We start from the raw sequence: 27526 nt of genomic DNA, 5'->3' as shown, positions 1-27526 counted from the left end.
TGGGGATTGACTAAATCGGTGGACTGCCTCCCTTCTCCTCCTCAAAAAAGAAAAAAAAAGGAAACAACAAAAAGCTGGCTGAGAAAGCAGAATTCTTACTCAAAACCCTTAAGAAGTCCTAACTATATGGCCAAGTTGCTCCAGCTGAATGGAGGGTGAAGGGTCTGGAGATGTAAAATCTCTGTATTTCCTTCATGATCTGACATTTTGTGGCTCATTTATATTTTATATATACTGACATTCTTTATTAGACTGTAAGTTGTTTAAATTTTAAATTTTTGATTCAACATAAATATAGTTTAAAAAGTTAAATTGGAATGAAAGGTTTTTAGTAAAAACTGCAGTTCCCTTCCCACCTCTAGTTCCTACGACCTAGAAGTAATAATTTTCAAGTATTTTAGTGATTTCTTCATATTCAGCAAACTGGAGCAAATAAATAACATGGTTATAATTGGATTTCTTATTTTTAATATTTAGATGTTCTTTATTGATTTTCTGTTATTGAAGTTAAAGATTTATCTCTCTTACACTGTCTTTCCAGTACAGTTATATCACATTTTTGGTTAATATTCAGTGTTTAATTTATTATAATTATGTAAATATTATTTGCAGCTGAGCCATGTAGTGTACTACATATTTATTTCCTTTCTTTTACATCATTTTGTTTTTCCTGGAGATAGTAACTGCCCCATTTTATTAACCCAGTTACTTATGTTCATATTATGAATTCAGCCCCAAGCTTTCTGGCAGGTATGCGTCAGGAAATCTGCCTGAGTTCTCTTTCCTGCCATTGGTCTGGGCTGATGGAGCTTTAGGCTTGTTTGTTAGACAGGGCTCTTCAGAGAAACAGAACCAACAGGAGATGGGAGAGGGAGTTAATTAGGGGCATTGGTTCACAGGATTGGAGAAGTCTCATGATAGGCTGTCTGCAAGCTGGAGAACCAGAGAAGCCTCAGAACAATGCAGCCCCCAGTCTGAGGCTGAAAGCCTGAGAACCCCCAGGAGGCCACTGGTGCAAGCCCCAAAGTCCCAGAGCCGAAAAACATGGAGTCTGATGTGCAAGGGCAGGAGAAGAGAAACAGCCATTATTGGGAAGGGAGGGAGAGCAGAAACTCCACAAGCTGAATGCCCGCCTTCTTCTCCTTGCTTTATTCTGACTGCCCTCGCAGCTGATTGGCTGGTGCCGGCCCACATTGAGGTCTGAATCTTCCTCTCCCAACCCCCTGACTCACATGTCAGTCTCCTCTGAAACACCCTCTTGGACACACACACGTTTCCAGCCTTCTCGGCATCCCTCAATCCAAGCTGACACCTAAAATTAACTATCACAGCCTGCCACACAGTTGTTCTGGAAAAACCATCCTAAGCCTTCCTTTTCCTTTCTTAGGTTAGACCTTTGGTTTCCTGAATCCTGTGTCTTCTTTAATTCTGCATTTTTTTAAATACGTAAGTGAGATGATGGACATGCTAATTAGCTTGATTTAATCATTCCTTCTCATATACAAGACATCACATTGTAACCCATAAGTGTATACAATTACTACTTTTCAATCAAAAATAACATTAATAATGCCTTTTTTTTTTTTTTTTTTGGAGACAGAGGCCCAGGCTGGAGTGCAGTGGCATGATCTCGGCTCACTGCAGCCTCTGCCTCCCGAGTTCAAACAATTGTCCTGCCTCAGCCTCCCAAGTAGATTGGCCCACAGGTGCGCACCACCATGCCTGGCTAAGTGTTTGTATTTTTAGTAGAGACAGAGTTTTGCCATGTTGCCTAGGCTGGTCTCGAACTCCTGAGCCCAGGCAATCTGCCTACCTCGTCCTCCCAAAGTGCTGGGATTACAGGTGTGAGCCACTATGCCTGGCTAATAATATATTTTATAAATTAAAAAAATTCTGCATTTTTGTAGAGCACATCATTGAGTAGTTTTCTAAGAAAAGATACATGGGAGATGATGTTTTAAAACCTTTTAATGCCTGAAGATGTTTTTATTCTACTCTTGCATGCTGATTGATAGCTTGCCTCAGTATAAAATTTGTCAATTTTAAAGGCATTGATTCATTATCCTCCAGTTTCTAGTGTCTGTATTGATAAATCCAGTGCAACTGGGATACTGATCTTTTGTATTAGATGTCTCCTCTTTTCTCTTGAAGATTTTAAAAGTTCTTTTTCTCTTTCATATTTCTAAATGTCATGATTCTTTGAGCTGGGTGTTGTTTAACCTGAGGACTCATGTTCTTCATTTCTGGAAAGTTTTCTTGTATTATTTCTTTGGTATTTTCTCCCATTTGTTTTCTTGGTTCTCTCTTGCTATAATACCCTTTTCTCAGATGTTGAAACTCTTGGATTGATTCTCTTTTTCTTTCCTCTATTTCCCATCTGTTTGTCATTTTGTTTATCTTTTCAGGAATTTCTTCAACCTTATCTTTAAAAAAATTTTTTAAAAATATTCTTGAAAAATTTTTTTGAGACAGTCTGGCTCTGTCACCTAGGCTGGAGTGCAGTGGTGTAATCTCAGCTCACTGCAACCTCTGCCTCCTGAGTTCAAGCAATTCTCCTACCTCAGCCTCCCAGTTAGCAGGAATTATAGGCACATGCCACCACATGGCTAATTTTTGTATTTTCAGTAGAGACAGGGTTTTGCCATGTTGGCCAGACTGGTCTTATCTTGAACTCTTGGCCCCAAGTGTTCCACCTGCTTTGGAGTCCCAAAGTGCTGGGATTACAAGCATGAGCCACGGTGCCTGGCCTCTTCAACCTTATCTTAAAACCATTATTTATTGATTTTCTGTTATTGAAGTTAAGGATTTATCTCTTTTACGCTATCTTTCCAATATAATTTTATCACACTTTTGGTTAATATTGAATGTTTGATTTATTAGAATTATGTAAATATTATTTGCAGCTGAGCCGTGTAGTGTACTGCATATTTATTTCCTTTCTTTTACATCTTTTTACTTGTCTTGCATTTTATATTTCTTCTCTTATATTTTAAATTTCCAAGTAATCTTTCCTAGTCTCTGAACATTCCTTTTAATAGCTTTCTGTTCTTGTTTTAGGAATACAAAAGTCTTATCTAATTTATTATCATTTAAAACAATTTTTTTTGAGGCAAGGTCTCACTCTCTCACCCAGGCTGGAGTATAGGGGTGCAGTCATAGCTCACTGCAGCCTCAATCTCCCCAGACTCAGCTGATCTTCTCACCTTGGCTTCCTGAGTAGCTGGGACTACAGGCATGCACCACCATACCTGGCTATTTTTTTTTTTTTTGGTAGAGATGGGGTCTCACTACACTGCCCAGGCTGGTCTCTAACTCTTGGGTTCAAGTGATCTGCTTGCCTCAGCCTCCCAAAGTGCTGAGATTACAGGTGCAGGCCACCACTCCTGGCCATATTATCATTTTTTAAAGTTTTTTTTTTTTTTAAATTTTATTTTATGTACAGAGAGCTAGCATGGTTTCTTTCACTTGGTGGATGCCTTGGATAATCCATTCAAGGAAGCTCACTTAGTCTAACCTAATGAAGCCTACCTCCTCTGCATACTGATGGAAACACTGGCAGCACATATTGAGGCCATAATGACAAGAGCCAGAACCCTGGCCAAATTTTTTTGGGTGGCTCCAGGAGAGCTGCTGGTGACCCATCTTGCTTTTAGGAGTGCAACAAGGCAAAAAGCGAAAAGTTTTTTTTTTTTTAATACTCCCTGCATTGTCTCTGTTATCTCTGAATTCCTTTTCTTCCTTTTCTGTTTTGTATGTTACGGTCTCTGCCATTCACATTTGGAGGCTTTCCTTAAATACTTGCCAGCCCTTGACTGTCCATTTGCATTTAACAGCGAGACATGAAGTTGGAAGCTCTTTGTGTACATGCAGGGCCTGTGATTTGTTGGGCCTCACTTGAGAATTTTGCAGAGGGCCCATAGGTCTTTTCTTTTGAACTGCTCTTAGGTTGATGCAGAAGTAACTACGGTTTTTGCAATTGAAAGTAATGGCAAAGACCGCGACTACTTTTGCAACAGCCTAATAGTTTCTTTAGAGAAAAACCACTCAATCCTCTGACACAGGCATATAAATGTAGTGTTCTAAGACCCGAGTGTCTCATTCTTCACTTTGCAGACTTTCATGTAACCTTTGGTGTTCACGCAGCAGCACCCTGTCTGGTCCTCCTCTGTGTCTAGTATACCCCAGCAGCAGGCTGTGTGCAGGTTCAGGCCTTCTTTTTTCCCTCTTGTTTTCTTTTTCTTTTTTTTTGAGATGGAGTCTTGCTCTGTCTCCCAGGCTGGAGTGCAGTGTGTGATCTCGGCTCACTGCAACCTCTACCTCCCGGGTTCAAGCGATTCTTCTACCTCCATCCTCCCGAGTAGCTGGGACTATAGGCCTTCTGTATGGATTGAAGCCCATGGCTACTGCTGGAGTTGGTGAGGGCAGCCACCTGGACTCATGGCCCAGGGGAGTAGGTTTGAGTGTCCATATGTAAACTTGCTGCCAATCCCAACATTGACAGCCTCTGTGATGGAGTTCAGGAGTGTCCGGGGGCCCCAATCAGGAGCATTTGTGGGACCTGGTGTGCAAATGGGCTTGTTTCTTACTGGCATCCCTGTCTGTCCCTCTTTTTCTTCTTTTCTCTGCACTTTACTGGCATCCCTATCTGCATTTTAGCTTTTCTTCTCCCTTTTAAGCCAGATTCTACCATCCATTTGCTTTCTATCATACAAAATGTTGATACGTTCTTTTTTCCTTTACCACTTTCTTGCATGTGTTTATAACTTGTTTTTTTGACTATAATTTTAAACTGACTTCAAGAAGAATGGGAATGATTGCACGGGCTCAGTCTAATCCATGTGGCTAGCGTGCCTGGGAGTGCTCCTTCGCAGTCAGTCCAGAAGTTTGGTGGTATGGCTTCTCTCTTCTTTTGCCTTCCCATTGGATTTTTGCTCTCTGGAATTTGCCCTCACCACTCCGGATCCTGGCCTCCTATGGGTTGGCGTGGCCCCCTAATCACCCAGTGAAGTGCTCTAGTTTCAGACTCATTCTTAAGCTCTTCGGCACTTAGGGTTGAGGGGTGTTTCCTCCATTTAAATGGACCCTGTGGTCTTCATTGACACTGGGCTGCCTGGTTTCCCAGAGGGGTCTCCCATGGCTTTTACAGTAACTCTTCTTCCTTTCACCCAACGAAGGTGCTCCCTGGTGTGACCCTCTTTCTCTCTGTACTTTACCCTTCATTGCTACTATCATCTGCAATCAGAGGAGTTGTAAGATTGATTCCTAATGCGACCCCATGCCACCTTTCCCCACAGACCCTTCCTGGATTCCTACAGCCATTCCACAGGACTGGTTATGAAATGATAAGTTCAAAGTCATGGGTAGGATGTCTCGGGCTTGGGAGGGTTGGAGGCACCATTCATAGAAGCAGGGAGTCAGGAGGAAGAGACGGCTTTGAAGAATGTGAGGATTTGGGATGGTGTGTGATGACTTCCTTATTCTCATTTCAGCTTCCCAAATAAGGCCAGGCTTCTTGGGGGAGCCTACCAAGGAAGTATAATTTGTGAGCAAAAATGGTTTGGGTGACTGCAAGTAGAATGAAAGCTTAATGGCCTACTCAAATGTAATGGATTATTTTAAGATTTCCCAAGAAAGACCCAGGCAGGCCCTTGTTGCAGCCTCAAATTTTGAGTTTTCAAAGTTTCTGGGTTTTGAATTCTTGTTGGCAGCTATGCCTAGGTGGGAGTCATGTCCTACCCTTGGAGGATGTTAAAATTGTTGCTTAAGAAAAAAAACACACAATTTAAAAATTTTTTTTGTTTGGTTTTAGATCAGGGTCTAGCTGTTACAGGGAGCTAAGATCCAGGGCCCAAGGTGGTAGTTTAGTTTTAGCCCTATCCTCCAGGCACAGCAGGGCACCCAATGAGGGAAGCATGGAGGGAGCACAGGGTGGGGATAGTGCTGGAGATAAACTTTGCTGTCTCCCAGAAGTACCCAGCAGGGGCTACTCAGATGGTCAGTCCACCAGGCCTGCAGTCGGATGGTGCCCTGCACTTTACAGACAGAGTACTGAGACTCAGAGAAGAACCCAGGACCTGGGACTGTATCCAGCGGTTGCCCCAGCTGCTACCTTCTGGGCTTCTGTTTGTTCACCACCACCATTTGCATTGCAAATTCAGCCCATGGGCAACATCGCTGGGGCCCAGGCCCTGTGAGCATGATGGGATGGGGTGGTGGTGATCAGTTCCGGGCTGCTCTTGGGCCAGCACCCTGCCCTCGCCCCAGCAGCCCCGGGATGCAGCATGGTGGGGTCTGCACACACACCCACAAGGAAAAATCCACCCGGGACGGCTCATGATCTTTTCAACATTGTTGGTAGTCTGCACCCCTAAAACAAACCCTTGAAAGATGGAAAGATGTTAGTAATTTCTGGCCATATGTGCCTTCTTCCCTGCTCTCCCCACCTCAAAAAAAGAAAGGGGCCAAGTGGCAAGACAAGAAGTAAAGTCTAATGTGTAACACATTCCCATACTCTGATTTCTCCTCCCTGGCTGCTCCCCCACCTACGTAAACTACATACCTTTACCCGGTCATGGCAAAGGAACATTAATTTTTGATTTGAATTGTGATTGAAAGCAACACAATCAGAAGAGTGAAATAGTTTCCACTGAAGCAATATCATTTCTAACCGGGTCGTGGTATGTATGGCAGGAAAGAGTGATTTTGGGGTTAGGTGTGGGTTCTGATCCTGATTCTGTCTCTTACAAACTGTGGCCTCATGCTGTTGTTACTTAACCTGAGTCCTTCTCCTTGATTGTAATAAAGTACTATTGATGCCTTCTTAACATGGTTGCTGCAAGTATTAAACAAGGAGTTGTAGATAGACATTCCATTCTCATCTGCAGAGCCCAGCATGTGGTGGGTACTGTCTTACAATGGCTCACTTCTCTGCAGAAAAGAGGGTGCCCGCCTTGTCAGCTGGAGCGTGCATTAGTTTCTCCCATCTCTAATAAATAAAATAAATTAAAATATTAAATAATAAAGCTTTCACAAATGCAGTTTCTGCTTTGCCAGAGAAGTCTCTTTTAACCAGGAGGCACTCTTTTGCCATTTCATAAGTGAAGTCATTTTGAAATGTAGTTGAAACTGGGAAGAGGGTCTGAGCTCCTCCCCATGATCTTCTTGGTCCATTTAATCAGTACTCCAAGTTTGGGGTTCATTCTAAAGAATTTTGGAACCATAGAGTCAGCATGGACAACATGCAGATTAAAAGTGCACATTTAGACATGGGTTTCAACTTAGGATTAGTGACTTTAGGCAAGCCAACTTAACCCCCTATGCCTCAGTTTTCTCATCTATTAGATGGGAAAATAATTATGCCTTCCTCCTGGAGTTGTTAGAATTAACTGAGGAAATGCACGGAAAATACTTAGCACATGTTCTGGCAGGTCACATGCTTTCATAATTGTTAGCCACTGTGGTTTAGTTCAGGTTCAAGACTTTCCTCAGGGTGTGTGGGTGGAAGCCTTGCATCATTAAAAAGTGGGGGCTTGGTAATTTTCTATTAAAAAGAATTCAGAGGATATGCAAGTTATCTGGTGACTGGCACCTAGAAAGTGATTTCCAACTCCTTTGGGAATATCTCGGGCTGACCAGTCTTAAAAGGGAGTTGATTGTACCAGCGACACTGTGTGTTCAGTCTGCTTCGTTTATAGAGCATGTCCACGCTCATTTATCTTCATCAGCAGCCCCTGTGGAGCCATTGCTACAGGATGTGGCTCACAGGTTAACACTGTTAATTCAGTATCCATTGGGACAGAGAAAAGAGAAAGCAGAGTTGGTGAATGGGCTGGTTTTCCCACTCTCCTGGGAGTTGAGAACAGAAGCAGCCGTGGTACCATATTGGATTTGAAGAGAGCTCATCACCTGGATTTATCAATTAGGACTTCACCAGGACTTGCTCTAATCTGCCAGGAAGTCAAAGTAGATTTGGATTTTGTGTAGATCTTCTCAGTTGGCAGAACATTAGTGCTGCCTGTCAGTGGGGTTTAGTGGTTGATTAGCGATTGACTGATACTAGCAGTACCTGCTATCTTACCGCCATAGAGACCCAGTAGCAGAAACTGATTTCTCCTATACTGTGGTTGGACGTTGATGTTTAATGCAGGAAGCATGACCATTTGAAACAATCTTTAACTTTCCCTTGCTGAGTGCACACACATAATTCTGCCTGTCATTTTATAGGACACAATTTTCAAGGAATTGTAGGTCTTTCAATGTTAAAATACTAAACCAATAACTTGCTCTTCAAAACAAAAGCAAACAAAAAGAAGCCCTCATGGTCAGGCATGGTGACTCATGCCTGTAATCCCAACACTTTGGGAGGCTGAGGAGGGAGGATTTCTTGAGTCCAGGAGTTCTGGGCAACATAGTAACACCCGTCTCTTAAAAAAAAAAATCAGCTAGGCATGATGGTGCATGCCTGTAATCCCGGCTACTTGGGAGGCTGAGGTGGGAGAATTGCTTGAGCCCGGGAGTTTGAGGCTGCAGTGAGCCGAGATCGAGACACTGCACTCTAGCCTGGACAATAGAGTGAGACCCTGCCTCCACAAAGACAACAATAAAAAACAAAAACACGCAGGATTTTTTGTCTTTGAATGCTGAGATCAATAGCATCAGATCACGTGGAGTAAATTGGGTTACAGGACCCTTTTTTCTCTTAAAGCAGTGCATGATATTCTGAGTCACTGGATTTTTGAAAAGAGCAATGTGATTTAGTTTTGAAATTTGTTTGAGGATCTCCTGGCACCGATGGCCGTTACAGAGAGATACCACTGGACACCACAGAATAGGGGGCGGAGGCGGTGGCAGAATGGGTAACTGAGACCTTGATTATTTATTTTTTATTTTGAGATGGAGTCTTGCTCTGTCGCTCAGGCTGGAGTGCAGTGGCATGATCTAGGCTCACTGCAACCTCCGCCTCCCGGGTTCAAGCAATTCTTCTGCCTCAGCCTCCTTAGTAGCTGGGATTATGGGCACCTGCCACCATGCCTGGCTAATTTTTGTATTTTTAGTAGAGATGGGGTTTCACCATGCTGGCCAGGCTGGTCTCGAACTCCTGACCTCAGAGGATCTACTCATTTTGGCCTCCCAAAGTGCTGGGATTAACAGACCTTGGTTTTTATGGATAAAACTGCCTGTTTCTTGACTTGTTACTTGCCTTTCATTTTCTTCTCCACCTCAGCTGTACACTTGGGTTATTGTTCTAGATGAAAAGCTTTGTTCTACAGTAAACACTGGAGATTCCAAAAGACATGAGGGAGGATGGCCGACACTGTAATTGCTGCTTGGGCGATGGCATTATTAGAAGCCCAAACCTCAGCATCATGCAATATACCCATGAAACCAACTCTGCACCTGTGCCCCTGAATCTATAATTAAAAACATATATATTTACAAGAAGAAAGTATAAGCAAAAAAATAAAATAATAAAATGCAATCACTTGGAGGATCAAAAAAAGAAAAGCTGTGTTCTAAATGCTTTCTCTTCCCCTCTTTTCTCTTCCTCTGTCCTCTCCATCTCTAGCGCTGAGGATGAAAATAAAAGAAGTGAAAAAAGAAAATGGCGACAAGAAGATTGTCCCCAAGAAGAAGAAGCCCCTGAAGTTGGGGCCCATCAAGAAGAAGGACCTGAAGAAGCTCGTGCTGTACCTGAAGAATGGGGCTGACTGTCCCTGCCACCAGCTGGACAACCTCAGCCACCACTTCCTCATCATGGGCCGCAAGGTGAAGAGCCAGTACTTGCTGACGGCCATCCACAAGTGGGACAAGAAAAACAAGGAGTTCAAAAACTTCATGAAGAAAATGAAAAACCACGAGTGCCCCACCTTTCAGTCTGTGTTTAAGTGATTCTCCTGGGGGCAGGGTGGGGAGGGAGCCTCGGGTGGGGTGGGGGCGGGGGGACAGTGCCCCGGGAACCCAGTGGGTCACACACACACACTGCGCCTGTCGGTAGTGGACATTGTAATCCAGTCGGCTTGTTCTTGCAGCATTCCCGCTCCCTTCCCTCCATAGCCACGCTCGAAACCCCGGGGTAGCCATGGCCGGGTAAGGCAAGGGCCATTTAGATTAGGAAGGTTTTTAAGATCCACAGTGTGGAGCAGCAGCCACTGCACAGGAGGAGGTGACAAACCATTTCCAACAGCAACACAGCCACTGAAACACAAAAAGGGGGATTGGGCAGAAAGTGAGAGCCAGCAGCAAAAACTACATTTTGCAACTTGTTGGTGTGGATCTACTGGCTGATCTATGCCTTTCAACTAGAAAATTCTAATAATTGGCAAGTCACGTTGCTTTCAGGTCCAGAGTAGTTTCTGTTTGCTTTAAATGGAAACAGACCCACACCACACTTACAATTAAGGTCAAGCCCAGAAAGTGATAAGTGCAGGGAGGAAAAGTGCAAGTCCATTATGTAATAGTGACAGCAAAGGGACCAGGGGAGAGGCATTGCCTTCTCTGCCCACAGTCTTTCCATGTGATTGTCTTTGGATCTGAATCAGCCAGTCTCAGATGCCCCAAAGTTTCGGTTCCTGTGAGCCCGGGGCATGATCTGATCCCCAAGACATGTGGAGGGGCAGCCTGTGCCTGCCTTTGTGTCAGAAAAAGGAAACCACAGTGAGCCTGAGAGAGACGGCGATTTTTGGGCTGAGAAGGCAGTAGTTTTCAAAACACATAGTTAAAAAAGAAACAAATGAAAAAAATTTTAGAACAGTCCAGCAAATTGCTAGTCAGGGTGAATTGTGAAATTGGGTGAAGAGCTTAGGATTCTAATCTCATGTTTTTTCCTTTTCACATTTTTAAAAGAACAATGACAAACACCCACTTATTTTTCAAGGTTTTAAAACAGTCTACATTGCGCATTTGAAAGGTGTGCTAGAACAAGGTCTCCTGATCCGTCCGAGGCTGCTTCCCAGAGGAGCAGCTCTCCCCAGGCATTTGCCAAGGGAGGCGGATTTCCCTGGTAGTGTAGCTGTGTGGCTTTCCTTCCTGAACAGTCCTTGGTTGCCCTAGAACCTAACACCCCCTAGCAAAACTCACAGAGCTTTCCGTTTTTTTCTTTCCTGTAAAGAAACAATTCCTTTGAACTTGATTGCCTGTAGATCAAAGAAATTCAGAACAGCCTGCCTGTCCCCCTGCACTTTTTACATATATTTGTTTCATTTCTGCAGATGGAAAGTTGACATGGGTGGGGTGTCCCCATCCAGCGAGAGAGTTTCAAAAGCAAAACATCTCTGCAGTTTTTCCCAAGTGCCCTGAGATACTTCCCAAAGCCCTTATGTTTAATCAGCGATGTATATAAGCCAGTTCACGTAGACAACTTTACCCTTCTTGTTCAATGTACAGGAAGTAATTCTAAAAAAATGCATATTAATTTCTTCCCCCAAAGCCAGATTCTTAATTCTCTGCAACACTTTGAGGACCTTTATGATTGTCCCTCTGGGCCAATGCTTGTACCCAGTGAGGATGCTGCAGTGAGGCTGTAAAGTGGCCCCCTGCGGGCCTAGCCTGACCCGGAGGAAAGGATGGTAGATGCTGTTAACTCTTGAAGACTCCAGTATGAAAATCAGCATGCCCACCTAGTTACCTACCTGAGAATTATCCTGATATAATTAACCTCTCACAGTTAGTGATCCTATCCTTTTAACACCTTTTTTTGTGGGGTTCTCTCTGACCTTTCATCGTAAAGTGCTGGGGACCTTAAGTGATTTGTCTGTAATTTTGGATGATTAAAAAATGTGTATATATATTAGCTAATTAGAAATATTCTACTTTTCTGTTGTCAAACTGAAATTCAGAGCAAGTTCCTGAGTGCATGGATCTGGGTCTTAGTTCTGGTTGATTCACTCAAGAGTTCAGCGCTCATACGTATCTGCTCATTTTGACAAAGTGCCTCATGCAACCGGGCCCTCTCTCTGCGGCAGAGTCCTTAGTGGAGGGGTTTACCTGGAACAGTAATTACCACAGAATACGGAAGAGCAGGTGACTGCTGTGCAGCTCTCTAAATGGGAATTCTCAGGTAGGAAGCAACAGCTTCAGAAAAAGCTCAAAATGAATTGGAAATGTGAATCGCAGCTGTGGGTTTTACCACCGTCTGTCTCAGAGTCCCAGGACCTTGAGTGTCATTAGTTACTTTATTGAAGGTTTTAGACCCATAGCAGCTTTGTCTCTATCACATCAGCAATTTCAGAACCAAAAGGGAGGCTCTCTGTAGGCACAGAGCTGCACTATCACGAACCTTTGTTTTTCTCCACAAAGTATCTATCAAAATCAATGTGCAGACTGATTGGCCTGGTCATTGGTCTCCGAGAGAGGAGGTCTGCATGTGATTTGCTAATTATCACTAGGGCCAAGGTGGGATTTGTAAAGCTTTACAATAATCATTCTGGATAGAGTCCTGGGAGGTCCTTGGCAGAACTCAGTTAAATCTTTGAAGAATATTTGTAGTTATCTTAGAAGATAGCGTGGGAGGTGAGGATTCCAAAAACATTTTATTTTTAAAATATCCTGTATAACACTTGGCTCTTGGTACGTGTGGGTTAGCACCAAGTTCTCCCCAGGGTAGAATTCAATCAGAGCTCCGTTTGCATTTGGATGTGTAAATTACAGTAATCCCATTTCCCAAACCTAAAATCTGTTTTTCTCATCAGACTCTGAGTAACCGGTTGCTGTGTCATAACTTCATAGATGCAGGAGGCTCAGGTGATCTGTTTCAGGAGAGCACCCTAGGCAGCCTGCAGGGAATAACATACTGGCCGTTCTGACCTGTCGCCAGCAGATACACAGGACATGGATGAAATTCCCGTTTCCTCTAGTTTCTTCCTGTAGTACTCCTCTTTTAGATCCTAAGTCTCTTACAAAAGCTTTGAATACTGTGAAAATGTTTTACATTCCATTTCATTTGTGTTGTTTTTTTAACTGCATTTTACCAGATGTTTTGATGTTATCGCTTATGTTAATAGTAATTCCCGTACGTGTTCATTTTATTTTCATGCTTTCTCAGCCATGTATCAATATTCACTTGACTAAAATCACTCAATTAATCAATGATACTGTGAGCTATGACTTTTTTTTCCCACTCAGTCATACACTTCTCACCCTCTCCAGTGAAGCACATGTATCTTTCTCCTCTTGAGTTTCTTCAGTGATGCTTTCTGGTCCCAGTTCAACAGCTTGCAAATGGTAACTGGGTGTGGGTGGGCTGAAGGAGAACTTGGGAGGCACCACAGGCTACCCGCGGCCCCCACCCTCCCATTTACCATCTGCTCCTAGAAATAACTTCCAGAAGTGTTTCTCCTGGCTGTGTGTGTTTCAGATCAGAGAGAAGGTTAAATGCTTGCTCTACAAGAATGTAGCTTTCGGCCCTGCCTGAATTTCTTTTCCATGTTTCTCATGGAAACATTCTCTTTCCCCTCTGGCTCAACTCAATGTTATAATTACCAACTAGAATTGGAAAACTTGTCCGTATCTGGAGTCTTAGACACATAGGAGGCCTTGGAGAGGAACATATCCACCCTTTTAATGTAAGATGGGGATATAGCTGGGATTTCCCAACTAGTCTGGGACTCCCAGGTCACTCGCCTGGTTGGAATTAGAACCCAGGGCTCCTGCATCCCACTTGCGTAGGTGTGATGTCTGCGCTCCCTGCCGAGCTTCCCTTTGGACTCAGAGTGCTGCACCATACCCAGCCCAAGCTGTTTCATATTAGGTTATGTGCTTCTTGCCTAAGGAATTCTTCCATGCGACTTCTAATTCTGCAAGCAATTACAGTGACAACTTCAGTGGACGTAGTTCCCTGATCAATAAATCACCTCCAAACCGCAGACAACTGGCAGTTTTACCCAGAAGTGATAAAATATTCCCAAGTTACCCAAATCCACGCCCAAGCACAGAGACACAACTTTTTTTTAAGGTGTGGTGTGAGGACTTGTAAACATTCTATCAAAGTCATGCTGTAGTCCAGAAAGATTCTCACATGCTAATGTACCTGACTGGTGAAATAGTGAGATACTAGTCCAGCCAAGGAAAATGTCCATATTTCCTTTTAGCTCCCTGTGGTTAATAAGAAAGAAAATTTACTTAGGCTGGGTGGAGATCTCATTGCCACCCCCTACTGAAGCTCACCACCATGACCCACCATTTCCATTTTTTTTTAAGTCTGCAAAAGGATGATGAACTGTGTGCAAAGGTATCTCAGTTCCAGCTGCTGGAGTCACTGTGGTGGAGTTTGGGGTGCCCAAGGGTCTGGACTGCTTGAGGCTTGTGCCTCAGAGATGCTGGCAGCACTTGGAACCACAGGCTTGTCCTTAAGCTGCATGGTACCTGCACCTCTTTAATGAATAATTTCGGCACTTCCCTAGGCAGGAGGTATAAAAGACCAAGGGACACAGAGGTAGGCTGGTCTTAACTTCAAAGGCTGTCTCCCCACCTTGGGTCCAGAAGTGCTAGCAATTCACTTTTGCTCCTGAGGGAGGGACATTGTACTAATCATCCAATAGCAATTGAAGGGCAGAGCGAGAATCATTCTTAAATTTCAGCCTATGTGAGTGTCACCAAGGGGAGCTTGCTAATATGTGGGTCTTGGCTCCCACCCCCAGACATTCTGATTGGGAAAGTTTGGGAAGGTTGGCAAAGGGGCTCTAGAACCAAGGTGCAAGGTTTCTCTGATGCCAGCAGTCCACAGGATCTTACTTTGCAAAACATTCTCATAGGACCTGCGTGGCCTGGGGATGAGAGGCAAGAAGTTATTTTGTAATCTCCCTCTCCCCACATCCACACTTCATATTGCCGCAGTCCCTTCTGAAGCTCTGTGAGTTCATCTTACCTGGCATCAGCTAATAGAGGCAAGTTAAATGCAAGGGGGAATGAGCCCTCTTTCCTTAAGGCTGGGTACATTTGGCTGTCCAAGGAGTGTTTCTCACATTTTAATATGTGTATGACTCACTTGAGGACCAGTGTTAAAATGCCGATTCTGAAGGGTAGGTCTGAGGTGGGCTTGAATTCTGCATTTCTTTTCTTTTTTTTCCTAATTTTTTTCCAGTTTTATTTGTATAAAGACATGCATGGCCTATCCAATGGAGCTTTGTCAAATAATCCATAAGTACCTAAAGCACACATGACTCGTAATGCTTTTAATATCAAAAGAGGTTATTTTTCTTAACCCAAAGATTACTTTATATAATTATTCTTTTTGCAAACTACTAGTTGGCCATATTAACATTTGAATAATCTTTTAAAAATTTAAATATAAATTTTGGATTTGGGGGCACATGTGCAGCTTTGTTACAAGGGTATATTGCATGATGCTGAGGTTTGGGCTTCTATTGACTCTATTACTCAGATAGTGAACATGGTACCCAATAGGAAATTTCCCAATTCTTGCCCCCACCCTTTCCTCCTTTTGGAGTCCCCAGAATTGATTCTCTCTATCTTGATGTCCATGTGGACCCATTGTTTAGCTCCCACTTATAAGTAAGAACATGTGGCATTTGGATGTGACTGCAAAGCACAGGATTTTGTTCTTTTTTATGGCTGTGTAGTATTCCATAGTGTATATGTACCACGTTTCCTTGGTTACCCGGGTGAGGCTGAAGCTGTGAAGCTGTCAGTGTGCAGAATGTACTTTGGGTAGGGAAGCTCTAACAGGCTGATGGTTTCAGGCACATCCTCACCCCCTGTTACAGTATCACCATCTCTATGATCAGCACAACCCATCTCCTAGGGAGTCAAAATACTGACCATGTTTTGGAATGGGAAGCAAATCAAACCAGAGAGTCACGCTTATAAACCCAAAGCTGGGGCTGATCTTCTCAACCCACTCATTAGATTTCATTCTTGTCCTGGACCTTAAGGGTTAATTCTTTTCCCTCAGACCCTGCTCATTATGGAAACTCACAGGTTCCTTCCTATTTTTCCCATCTATTAACATTCTGGACTGTGCCCTTTACCAAACTTCCCAGTCCCCAGCCCCCATCCCCAGACCCACCAGGGGTTGGTGGTGGTAACCAACTGGTGGTATTTACCTGGACAGCTAAAGTTACATAGGAATTTGACAAGAAAATTGGGACTTTCCCTGTTCCATTTGCTCATGTCTGGGCAGTTTCAACCTCAGGTTATGGGAGGAGCCAAGAAAGAGAGGGGAAATTGAAGTCTTTGGAGGGAAAATCCCACCCCTGATACATTGAGGACAGCCTGCCCCTGGGCTGACTTACTAGGGGAGCAGGCGTAGGAATTGCTGTCAGCAAGGTCTAAGGGAGGCCACTTGTTGTAGGTTTGGAGAAGATGGGCACCAGAACAAGCTCAGAATAGGAGCAGAAAGCTCCTGTGTCTTCATGCATCTGCAGACTATTTAGATAAGAAGGGGCTGTACCTAATAATGGAGAGTTGTTTGCTTAAATAAAGGAAGGGAAAGCTCCATGTGTGTGTGCTTAAGGGGAGAAGGAGGAAGTGGGAAGAAGGAGAAAGGGGCCAGGAATTTTCCACAGCTGAAACCCACCACGTGGTTATCATTAGGATGACCTTCCTATCACCTGAGCAACAGGACTGGTGGATGGGGCTGGTGAGGAAGGATTTGGGATCTGATCCCTGGGATTTCAGCTAAGTTCTGATGTGGCAGTTGCAAGCACTAAGGAGAAGTTCTTTTCTCCCACTTCCCTGGAGTGCCTGAGTCTACAGGCCTACAGCTGTGTACCCTCAGGAAGCCTGCCCATTGGCTGGCCAGGTGGGATCCAGGGATCCAGCTTCTCTGAGACTCAGAAGAGCAGAGGGTGGGAGTAGGGTGAGGAATGAGAAATTACCTATTGGGTACAGTGTATACTCTTTGGGTGATGGTTACACTAAAAGCCCAGACTTCACTATATAATTCATCCATGTGACCAAAAACAATCTGTACCCCTAAATCTATTGAAATAGAAAAAAAGAAACACCCAGAACTGCACAATAAATTTCCTTCCAAGGAAGGGAATTAGAAAGAAAACAGGAGATTCTGTTAAAATGCTTTGCACATGATCCCCATCTCTATTGCACTTTTTGTTTTATTTTAGTTTTATTTATTTATTTTGAGACAGGGTTTTGCTCTGTCGCCCAGGCTGGAGTTCAGTGGTGTGAACTTGGCTTACTGCAGCCTTAACCTTCCAGGCTCAGACAATCCTTCCACCTCAGCCTTCTGATTAACTGGTACTACAGGCATAAGCCACCAAGCTGTGCTAATTTTTAAATTTTTTTGTAGAGACAAGTCTCACTATCTTGCTCAGGCTGGTCTTGAACTCTTGGGTTCAAGCAATCCTCCTGCTTCCACCTCCCAAAGTGTTGGGATTACAGGCATGAGCCACCATGCTCAGCCATCTATTGCACTTTTTAATGATTTACACTAGCATCTGCTGTTATTGTTTGTACTTGGGAATGGATTGAGGGTGGAAGGGTGGTTTAGGGGCCTCAGTTTCCATTTTTGCTGCCTAGTTCTCTGGGGGGCTTATGCAGATCTGGGTAATCTTGCCCCGTCAACTAGATGAGTAGGCCCGTCATCTGAAGGAATAAAGAGATCACATGCCACAACCCAACCCACAACCCAAGTGCATATTTCACAATGTGGCCCAAGGACAACCAGGGTGGGTTCCACAGATTTAACTGGATTCCTCTGGGGTCAGTGCTCCCTCCCAAGGCCAGCAGCTGAGGCCATAGGAATCCAAACTTGGCTGCTAGTCTTGGCAGGTTGCTCAATGACGCCTAGCCGCACAAATCAGGCCCCAAGCTGGGCCGGGCTTGAGGGAGGCCCCAAGGCCCCTACAGAAGAGGAGGAGCAGGAGGCAGCCAGTAGTTGCCTAGAGAAAAAAATAAGCACCAGCCTGTAAATTGCAATGTATATCAGCATGAAGCCTTGCTAGCTCTGCTCCCCCCTTGCCAACCACTGCCACGCAGAAACTCCCTGCATCCTTTCCAGACTTCCCCAGGCTGCTGCCTTATTTTCAGATGCCTCTTCCTGCAGTGCCAGAACCGACAGCTATGAATGAGAAACATAGGCTGGAGCTGGATAAGGAAGGCATCCCATAATGGAGACTGAGTAGATGTGCATGAGGACCCAGAGACTTGCACTGATTTTCACTCAACTGATGGAAGGAAATAATTTACCTTTCGAACCCTAGAACCAGCTTGACTGTTCTATGGATCTTGATGAAGAAAACAAGGAAAGCTGGTATGTCCTGGTACGTTTGGCTCCCTGCAAAATATTTCTTTCCTAGGCCCTCTTCATTAGAAACCTGCCTCTGCCCTGAGTTAGAGAAGACAGGCCTTTTCCCCTGCTGTGCACATTTCCCCACAGTCCTGAGACTGAACCTATAGCAGGGCCAGAGAAATCCTCTCCAGTTTTCTCACTGTTTCCTCCCTGACTGGTGGATGGAAACCAGTTTGCTCAGGAGAAGTGGTTTCTACTGCAGGGATAAGAGATCCAGCCTCTAAGACAAGTCAGATGAAACTCATGTGCTAGACACATACACACACACACACACACACACACACACAGTCACACAGTTGCCCAGGAGAGGGTCGCAGCTCTGCACCAGGAGGACAATTTGTTTTAAGGTGCAAGCTGCCCCGGCTCTCAATTTGTTTTTCATTTTTATAATCACTGTTGTGTTCCAATTGTTGTAAGTGGCACTGGGAATGTTTGTTCTCATGTAATTGCTTGTTTCCTACTGAAATTTCCATGTCAGACCCCTTCATTGTTCTCAGTATTGCTCTCCTCCCATTCTGTGGGGTTGGCATGGATTATCCTAGTGGCGGCCGGCAGGGCATGTGCGCACCATTCCGCTCAGTCCTGACGCAGCTGAGGACGGCTGGGGGAACTGGTCCCGGCTGCTGGGCCAAACATTGGGATGAGAGAATCTTGACAAGGGCCTGGCCTGCCTCCTGATTCTGGACTAGGCCAAATTCGGAGTGCATTTTGCACCCCCACTGCCAAGTATTTCCGAGGAAATGTGACCCTGTGTTCTGATTCATGTGCACTTAACTCGTTAAAATGTTGATTTACAAAGGGTGGGTGGTGTCCAAACAAACCTCTGGAGCTTCAATTCCAAGCCAGCCTTTTTTTTTTTTTTTCTTGGTAACTTTTTGTGGGGAGGGTAGGTGGGAAGAAGGAATCAAAGATTTTGTCTTTGATCGGGAAGTTATATTCCAACAGGAATGAAACTTGGACCTAACAGGCACAAACAGGGACCCAGACCTTTGCAATTGATTGGGTTCTCTATTGGATGAGTTATGTGCTTCCAGACCTAATCAGAACCACCTGGACTTCCTCAAGGCTCATCACTGTCCACGCCGCATGAAGCATTTGAACTTGACCTGCATTGAAATTGAGCCAGGGTACATAAAATGAAAGCCCAGCATCCACTTACAGGAATAAATGTACATCTGCAGAGAGGACTTGGAGTTCTGCAAAAAACACTCAGAGCTTGGTGCTTCTCTTCTTCACTTGGAATTCTAGCAACTACCACCCATGAACATTAATCTACTCCTTTAAAAACCTCACCCCTTCCAGGAACTTGGGGTGTACTTTTTATAAGGTGCATGTGAAACCTGTCTAGAATGGGGCAAAGGATGGTGATATGTTATAAATTCAGCCGGGCTGTCTTCTTGGGCCTCCAAACTGCTTTAGGAAGCCCTGGGCTTTTGTCCATTTATCATTTCTTATTTATTTACTTATTTTAGAGACAGGGTCTTGCTCTGTTGCCCTGGGCTGGAGTGCAGTGGTGTGATCTTAGCTCACTGCAGGCTCAAACTCCTGGGCTCAAGCAGTCCTCCCAGCTCAGCCTCCTGAGCAGCTGGGGCTACAGGAGTGCATCAGCATGCCTGGCTAATTTTTGTATTTTTTGTAGAGATGGCATCTTGCTATGTTGCCCAGGCTGGTCTCCAACTCAAGCAATCTTCCTGCCTTGGCCTCCCAAAGCACTGGAATTTCAGTTATGAGCCACCATGCCCAACCTATTTATCATTTCTTTTAGGAGAGGAATGTTAAAAAAAAAATGTATCCCGGCACTGTTAGGGTGTGTGTGTATATGTATGGGTGTCTGTGTATGTGTGTGGGTGCATATCAGTGTCAGCGTGTGTGGGTGCTGGCATTGAGATGTGTTCTTGTGTTTGTGTTGGTGTCTGTGTGTACAATGTAGTTCCAATGCCAGGCCACTGGGACTTCTCCTCCTCACTGGCCCTTCTGCTGGAAGCCCCTACATACTTGGGGTCGAGTGGAATGTTAAATTGTGGTACCAAGTCTGCTTTGTATTGATCACCTTTTTTTTTTTTTTGAGATGGAGTCTCACTCTGTTGCCCAGGCTGGAGTGCAGTGGCGTGATCTTGGCTCATGCAACCTCTGCCTCCCAGGTTCAAGTGACTCTCCTGCCTCAGCCTCCTGAGAGTAGCTGGTACTGCAGGTGCCCGCCACCACACCTGTCTAATTTTTTTGTATTTTTAGTAGAGATGGGGTTTCAACATGTTGGCCAGGCTGGTCTCGAACTCCTGACCTCAGGTGATCTGCGTACCTCAGCCTCCCAAAGTGCTGGGATTACAGGTGTGAACCACCCCGCCTGGCCTGTATTGATCACTCTTTTTCTTGATTGTCCCTTCATCACTTCCACTTGTCTGTCAGCACCATGAGGACGGCTGCCTTGTATAATATGAGCTCTGTGTCTCCCTCCCCACTGCCATTGCCCTCAGTACAGTGCCTTGCACATGCCTTAAATTCAAGAAACTTGTACAGGGTGGTTAAGAAAAAAGAGGAATGAATTAAACCAATTGGACTTCAGAGTGTGGCAGAGCATGGCCTGGTGGGGCTCCCTGGGGAAAGGCACGTGACTCTAAAGTGGAGAGAGTTGGGCAGCACTCCAGGACCTTTCCTGTCCCTGCCTGGGAGCCTCTCCCCCACCCCCTATTGGCACTATTGGGTTGACGTCCTCTTCCATTAAACTAGCTTTGCTTTTCCATTGCTAAAGGAAAATGATGCACTCATTCCAGTATATTTGGATGTTTTAAAGGTTGGTCTGGCTTCACAGACGATGTCCATCAGTGGCTGACATACCAATGAAATTGAAGAAAAGCTGGTTTTCCAGTATTTCTTTGGCAGAGAATCTAGCGGCTGACACTGGATCAGAATTAGGGCTCATAAAACTTAGAGCCAGGACCTTGAATCCTGAGTGCTCACTTATAAGATGCTTTCAAGTCCTTATCTTGCAGAACAGTTAAATGTCTGCATCTGGCTCACTCCCCTTGGGATCACTTTTTAGAATGATCCCTGCTGGTGCAAAGTGTGGAGAGCTGAACTGGCCAGCAAACCTGGGATGTTTTCTTCTGAATAAGTGGTTCATTTGAATCTTTTATGTGAAGTTAATTCTGCAATATTTCTTGCTGCAGGACTTGAAAAACCATAGTCAGAAGGCAGAGATACAAACCAAAACACCACCAACATCAAAACAAAACCCAACCAGACAATAAAACAACAAAAAAGCCCAAACACAAAACCTTCTATTTAGCATAGGTCTGCAAAGAAAGGATTTCTGGGAACCTCACATATAGACTCTGATAGGGAAGGTAATGGAAGAGGTGGATTATGTCCTAACTTGGTCAACAAGTTCTGCTGAGGCTAGGCTGAAATACTGGTGGATGGGGGTGCACACACTTTGCAGTCATCAGGGCAGGGTTTTATCTTGTTCTTTCTCACTATTTTTTTGTTTGTTTGAGACTGAGTCTTGCTCTGTCATCAGGCTGGAGTGCAGTGGCACGATCTCGGCTCACTGCAACCTCCACCTCCCAGGTTCAAGTGATTCTCCTGCTTCAGCCTCCCGAGTAGCTGGGACTACAGGTGCGCACCACCACATCCAGCTAATTTTTGTATTTTTAGTAGAGACGGGGTTTCACCATGTTGGCCAGGATAATCTTGATCTCTCGACCTTGTGATCTACCTGCCTTGGCCTCCCAAAATGCTGGGATTACAGGCATTTAGCTACCACGCCCGGCCTCTTTCTCACATTTAGTGACATCTTGAGAAGTGCCATAATATTGCAGTTGACTTAAAATTCTGCTTCTTTGCGTCAAAGGACACAATCAACACAGTGAAAAGGCAACCCACAGCATGGGAGAAAATATTTGAAAATCATACATTTCATAAGGGATTAATACCCAGACTATATAAAGAACTCCTACAATTCTACAACAACAAAAACCAAATTGCCTAATTAAAAAATTCACAAAGGACCTGAATAGACAGTTCTCTAAAGAAGGTATACAAATGGCAGATAAACAAGTAAAAGATGTTCAACATTAGTAATCAGTAGAGAAATGCAAATCAAAACCACAATGGAATATTACTTCCTGCCCATTTGAATGGCTACTATCAAAAACAGAAATTAGCTGGATGTGGTGGCATGTGCCTATAATCCCAGCTATTAAGCAGGCTGAGGGAGGAGGATCACTTGAGCCCAGAAATTCGAGGCCAGTCTGGGCAACATAGCGAGACCCAATCTCTTAAATAAACAACAGAAAATAACAAGTGTTGGCAAGAATGTGGAGAAATTGATTGGAACCTTTGTGCAATGTTGGTGGGAATGTAAAATGCTGCAGCTACTGTGGAAAACGGTATAGCAGTTTCTCAAAATCTTCAAAATAGAATTACCATAAGATCTAGCAATTCCACTTCTGAGTGTATACCTAAAATAACTGAAATCAGGGACTCAAAGAGATATTTGTGCATCTATGTTCATAGCAGCATTAATCATAATAGCCAAAAGGTAGGCGAGTGGAAAACCAAAATGTGCTGTATACGTACTACACAATAGCATTTGCTTTTTCTAAGAATGAAGGAAATTCTGACATGCTACAATGTGGATGCACCTTGAGGACGTGATGTTAAGTGAAATAAGCCAGTCTCAAAAAGACAAATACTATATAATTCCACTTACGTGAGGTATCTGCAGTAGTCAAAGTCAAAGAGACAGAAAATAGGTTGAAGGTTGCCAGGGGCTGGGGGAAGGAGAAATGAGGAGTTATTGTTTAATGGGTAGAGGGTGTCGGTTTTGCAAGAATTCTGTGGAGGGATGGTGGTGATGGTTGCACAATAACATGAATGTACTTAATGCCACAGAACCGTACACTTAAAGTGGCTAAGATGGTAAATTTTCTGTTATGTGTATTTTACCACAATTAAAAATTAAAAATAATTTAAAAATGTTGTTCCTTCTCTCATTTCTGGGACAAAAGATATTGTCCAAAGTCCAGGAATATGTAAGTTGAAAGCTATGTGTGCAGCAGAACCTTATTTCTGAGTTACGCAGTTTAGTGACCTAATGGAAAAAAACTTCACAGAGTGTGTTTTCCACTGCCTTCAGCTCACCACACTGAGGATTACAAGAGGAAAACAGCTACACCAGAGTCAAAAGTGATCAGACCTCTGATTTTCCAACTCTGGCAGAGAAGCTGCAAGTGCGCGCGCGCGCACACACACACACACACACACACACACACACTCTCTCTCTCTTTTACACACTTTCCAGCCAGCTCAGCCGACTTCCTCTGAGAGATGACACCACTTTGCAGCCTCCCTGTGGGACAGACTGGAACTTGGAACTCACTTTCCTGGGCCTCCCAGGGCTTTGGCTGCCTAGAAGGAAGAGAAGGGAGTGCTAGGCTTCTCTGAGAAACTCACAGCTTCCTCTGCAGCCCTGCTCCTGGCCAGCATGAGAAGAGCGAGCTTGAACCAAGAGTCCTCTCCTGGACGGGAAACCTATCTAAGAAATATTTTCTATCAATCAGTAGGGCTCTCAAAAGCCGTTACTGCCAACATCCTTTCTTATTTGCCATCTCTTCTCCCCCCTTTAAAAATGTCCTTACTTTTTCCCTTTTTTTCCCGTCTTTTCTTTCTTGTCCATTCCTTTTTTTTTTTCTGATGGCTTTGTAAAGGGGAGGTACCCTGCACACACTCTCTTTTTTGTTTTTTTAAATTTTACTTTAAGTTCTGGGATACATGTGCAGAACCTGCAGGTTTGTTACATAGGTATACATGTGCGATGGTGGTTTGCTGTGTCCATTCTTTTTTTTTTATTTTTTAAAATCCTCTTCCTTCATTTCTCCCCTTCTGCCTCCTTCTATCCCCCTGTCCTCAATCTTTCTGCTTTTCTTGCTTTCTCCTCATTTTTCTCTCTTTCTTGACTCTGCTTCATAGCTAAAGATACCGTTCTTGGCACAGGACTCCGGTTCTGAGGAGTGACACAGCAGGAATTCATCCTGGGGACCCTCTCACAGGCAGCGCTGCACACAGGGAACCTGTCCTGGCTGTGGGAGGCCAGGCAGCCTCCCCCTCCAAGGCAGAGCCAGACTAGGCTGTCCGTCCTCCTTGCATTTCTCTGTCACCTTGTTCAGACGGCCTTTGACTTTGGGGGAGCCATGCTGATTTACAGCAGGTGCATCATGGCTGGATTGCAGGAAGAGCCACCTCTCTGCGGTGGGGGGATGTGGATTGGAGCCTGTAGGATGAAATGTGGCACATTGGGCCTGATCGCTGCCATCAGTCCGGGGCATTCTCAGATGCAGGAACAAAAACAAAGCACGATTGTGTTCCAGCCCTGTGGTGCATTCCTTCCACAGCTCATCACCCTGTCATCAAGCCTCGTGCCTGCCACACACACCGGGGGCTGAAACAAAAGCCGTTTCCCTTCACACAGCACTGAGCTATCTTCCATCTGTCGGGGCTGCTTCCCCACCTTGGGACAACTGGCAGTGGGCTCTGACACCCTGCTAGGGTGCCCAGGAGAAATGAAAGGAGACGTCCTGCTCAATTGAGACAGGGGACAGCTGGTGTCCTTGTTTTCTGAAGGGCTCAGAGAGGCACAGAGCGCGTCAAACTGTCCACTTAGTGACCGATCCTTTTCCCCAGTGCTGAGGGAACTTCCCGGACTGGGGGCCTTCAGGGTCTGGGCCTTACTGGCACTCAAGGTAGGAAGAACAGGCAAATAGCTGCTTATCTCTGCCCAAATGACTCCATCCAGACTTAGGGAGAGAGTTCTTTTTTTTTTTTTTTTTTTTATTTGAGACAGGGTCTCACTCTGTCACCCAGGCTGGAGTGCAGTGGTGTGACCTCAGCTTACTGCAGCCTCTGCCTCCTGGGTTCAAGTGATTCTCCTGCCTCAGCCTCCTGAGTAGCTGGAACTACAGGCACACACCACCACATCCAACTAATTGTTGTATTTTTTGGTAGAGATGGGGTTTCACTGTGTTGGCCAGGCTAGTCTCAAATGCCTGACCTCAAGTGATCCTCCCACCTTGGCCTCCCGAATTATTGAGATTACAGGTGTGAGCCACTGCCACTGGCCTTATTGTTTTCAATCATTAATAAAAATCAATGGTTTGTGGGTAGCCACTGTACCAGCTCTTATGAAGGATGCAAAGACAAGTCAGAGATGAATTCTGCCCCCAAGGATTTTACAATCTCACAGGGAAGGTAAGAGGTTGGTATAAGAACCCCAGTGCTGAGTAGGAAGTGAAATGAGAAATAAGAGAAGTGTGGACAAACTCCCCTGAAAATCCTCAGAGTGATGGTGTCGGGAGGACTCACAAGGTGGGGCAGTGAAGTGGAGCCTGAGAGTGGTCAGGACTGGATACGCAAGGTCAGGAAGAGGGCACAGCAGTCAGAGAAGGAGGACGTGGATCCACGCTGGGGGGTCTGCTGAAGGCTGATGCCAGGCGGACTGACCTAATCAGAAATGGCTTTAAGGAGGCTGGACAGGCCAGCAGGGAGACATGGAAGGCATGGCCTAGGTCTGCCAAATGGCCTGCAAGTTTTAATGACTGGCTTCCTGGGAAGTGCAGTGGCCAGGGCTGGCTGCCATGAACAGTTCCTGGCTGGGCTGGGACTGCTCACAGCATGGTCCGTGGACTGGCTGTGGCTGGTCCATGAGGAAATAAGTACAGAAATTGTAATTTGATGGAGTAATTTTATGTCCGTCCAATCTAATAATACAAATTTTCAGCTTGTATTTTGTGTGCTTTGTTTTTATTCAATTTTTCCTAATAACTCATTTGTACTGCATTTTACAAAATATAGATCTGTGACAGATTGGACAGAAAAAACAACAACTGGTCTTTCCTGACAGCCTTTCTCAAACCATGGCTGGTTTGAGAAGATGTTCTTCCTAGAAGAGGCTCCATTTTCCTAGGGTGACTCGTGCTCTAGCCTCATATGGTTTGCTGAGGGCTGCTGACTGACGCCTGATCTATTTCCTCTCTCCAGCTGGAGTGCAGGTGGCCTGTCATATCTACATACCTGTGCTGGGGTCCCACATGGTTAGGAAGGGACACAGGTTTTCAGGTGTGTGTGGGAGCTAGGGCTGGTGTTTCTGGCTCCACCCTGAGAGTACCCTTGGGTCTTGGGGAAGGTCTGGAGCTGAGGACTGCCACCAGCCTGCAGGCGAGGCCATGGGGTGGGGGACTCAGGAAAGACAGAACAGCCCGCAGGAGAAGCCATGGGGTGGGGTAGGGGGGACCCAGGGTGGTCTGCAGGGGAAGCCGCAGGGTTGGGGGACTCAGGGTGACCTGCAGGGGAAGCCGTGGGGTGGCGGGGCACTGAGGGAAGATAAAGCAGCAGCCTGCTCTTTGTCCGGGACTCTGGGCTCCCATCTCTTTTCCTATGAAGATTTTCCTGCATCTAATATTTGTAACTGGTTTACTGAAGGAGCTAGCTCCCAAGTAGCTGGGACTACAGATGTGTGCCACCACGTCCAGCTAATTTTTGTATTTTGAATAGAGATGGGGTTTCACAGTGTTGGCCAGGCTGATCTCGAACTCCTGACCTCAAGTGATCTGCCCGCCTCGGCCTCCCAAAGTGCTGGGATTACAGGCATGAGCCACCGTGCTCAGCCACAACACATACTTTTAACAGATGTACCATAGTCATGCAAGATATTAACATTAAGGGAATCTAAGGAAGGGTGTACAGTAACTTTATACTGCCTTTGCAACTTTCCTACAAATCTAAAATTATTCTAAAATAAAAATTTATTTAAAAAACATCCATTATAAATATGCTCAAAAATCTAGTGGAAAATATGAAGATAACGGAGAGAGAAATGGAAGATATAAAAAAACCAAACAGAAATTCTAGAGTGGAAAAATATAATATCTGAAATGAAAAATGCAACTCCTGGCTTTCTGTCCTCCATATAAGGAACTTAGAAGTTGCCACTCTGTCCTAACAATAAGAGCTGAACAAACTGAAAAATCAACCACTCTTCTTAGATGCATAAGAGAAATGAGGTCATAGGGCAAACTACTGCCCCCTAAATTAAAGAGACAGACAGCAAATATAGAGAATCATAGTACATTAGAGCAGCAACCTCTGCAGGAACCACTGCTGCCTGGGAAAACCGGAACTGTAATTGACAAGCTGCTGGAGTCTAGGCGTGGACAAATCTGAGAGTTAAAAGCTCTAGAGAGACCCAATCTTAGGAGGCCCCCAACA

The 27526-nt window shown here is 44.8% G+C and overlaps 1 protein-coding gene and 1 long non-coding RNA gene across 2 annotated transcripts in view; both read left to right on the top strand.

Moving 5' to 3' along the window:
- The window catches only part of SFRP1 (secreted frizzled related protein 1), a 47603-nt gene extending 34520 nt beyond the window's left edge, over positions 1-13083 (top strand). The window contains exon 3 of the mRNA XM_054499099.2: positions 9566-13083. Coding sequence (XP_054355074.1) covers positions 9566-9888 — 323 coding nt within the window. The 3' untranslated portion in view covers positions 9889-13083. The remainder of the gene's footprint in view (positions 1-9565) is intronic.
- A 4656-nt stretch (positions 13084-17739) lies between these two features.
- LOC134740000 (uncharacterized) lies at positions 17740-23242 on the top strand. Its single transcript, XR_010127178.1, has 2 exons — positions 17740-18236; positions 19211-23242. It is a non-coding gene; the product is annotated as an uncharacterized LOC134740000 (long non-coding RNA).
- Positions 23243-27526: the final 4284 nt, after the last annotated feature.

This window comes from Pongo pygmaeus, chromosome 7, assembly GCF_028885625.2.
Source record: "Pongo pygmaeus isolate AG05252 chromosome 7, NHGRI_mPonPyg2-v2.0_pri, whole genome shotgun sequence".
NCBI lineage: Eukaryota > Metazoa > Chordata > Mammalia > Primates > Hominidae > Pongo > Pongo pygmaeus.
The sequence above is the reverse complement of the archived record's forward strand: the minus strand, read 5'-3'. Positions and strand labels throughout refer to the sequence as shown.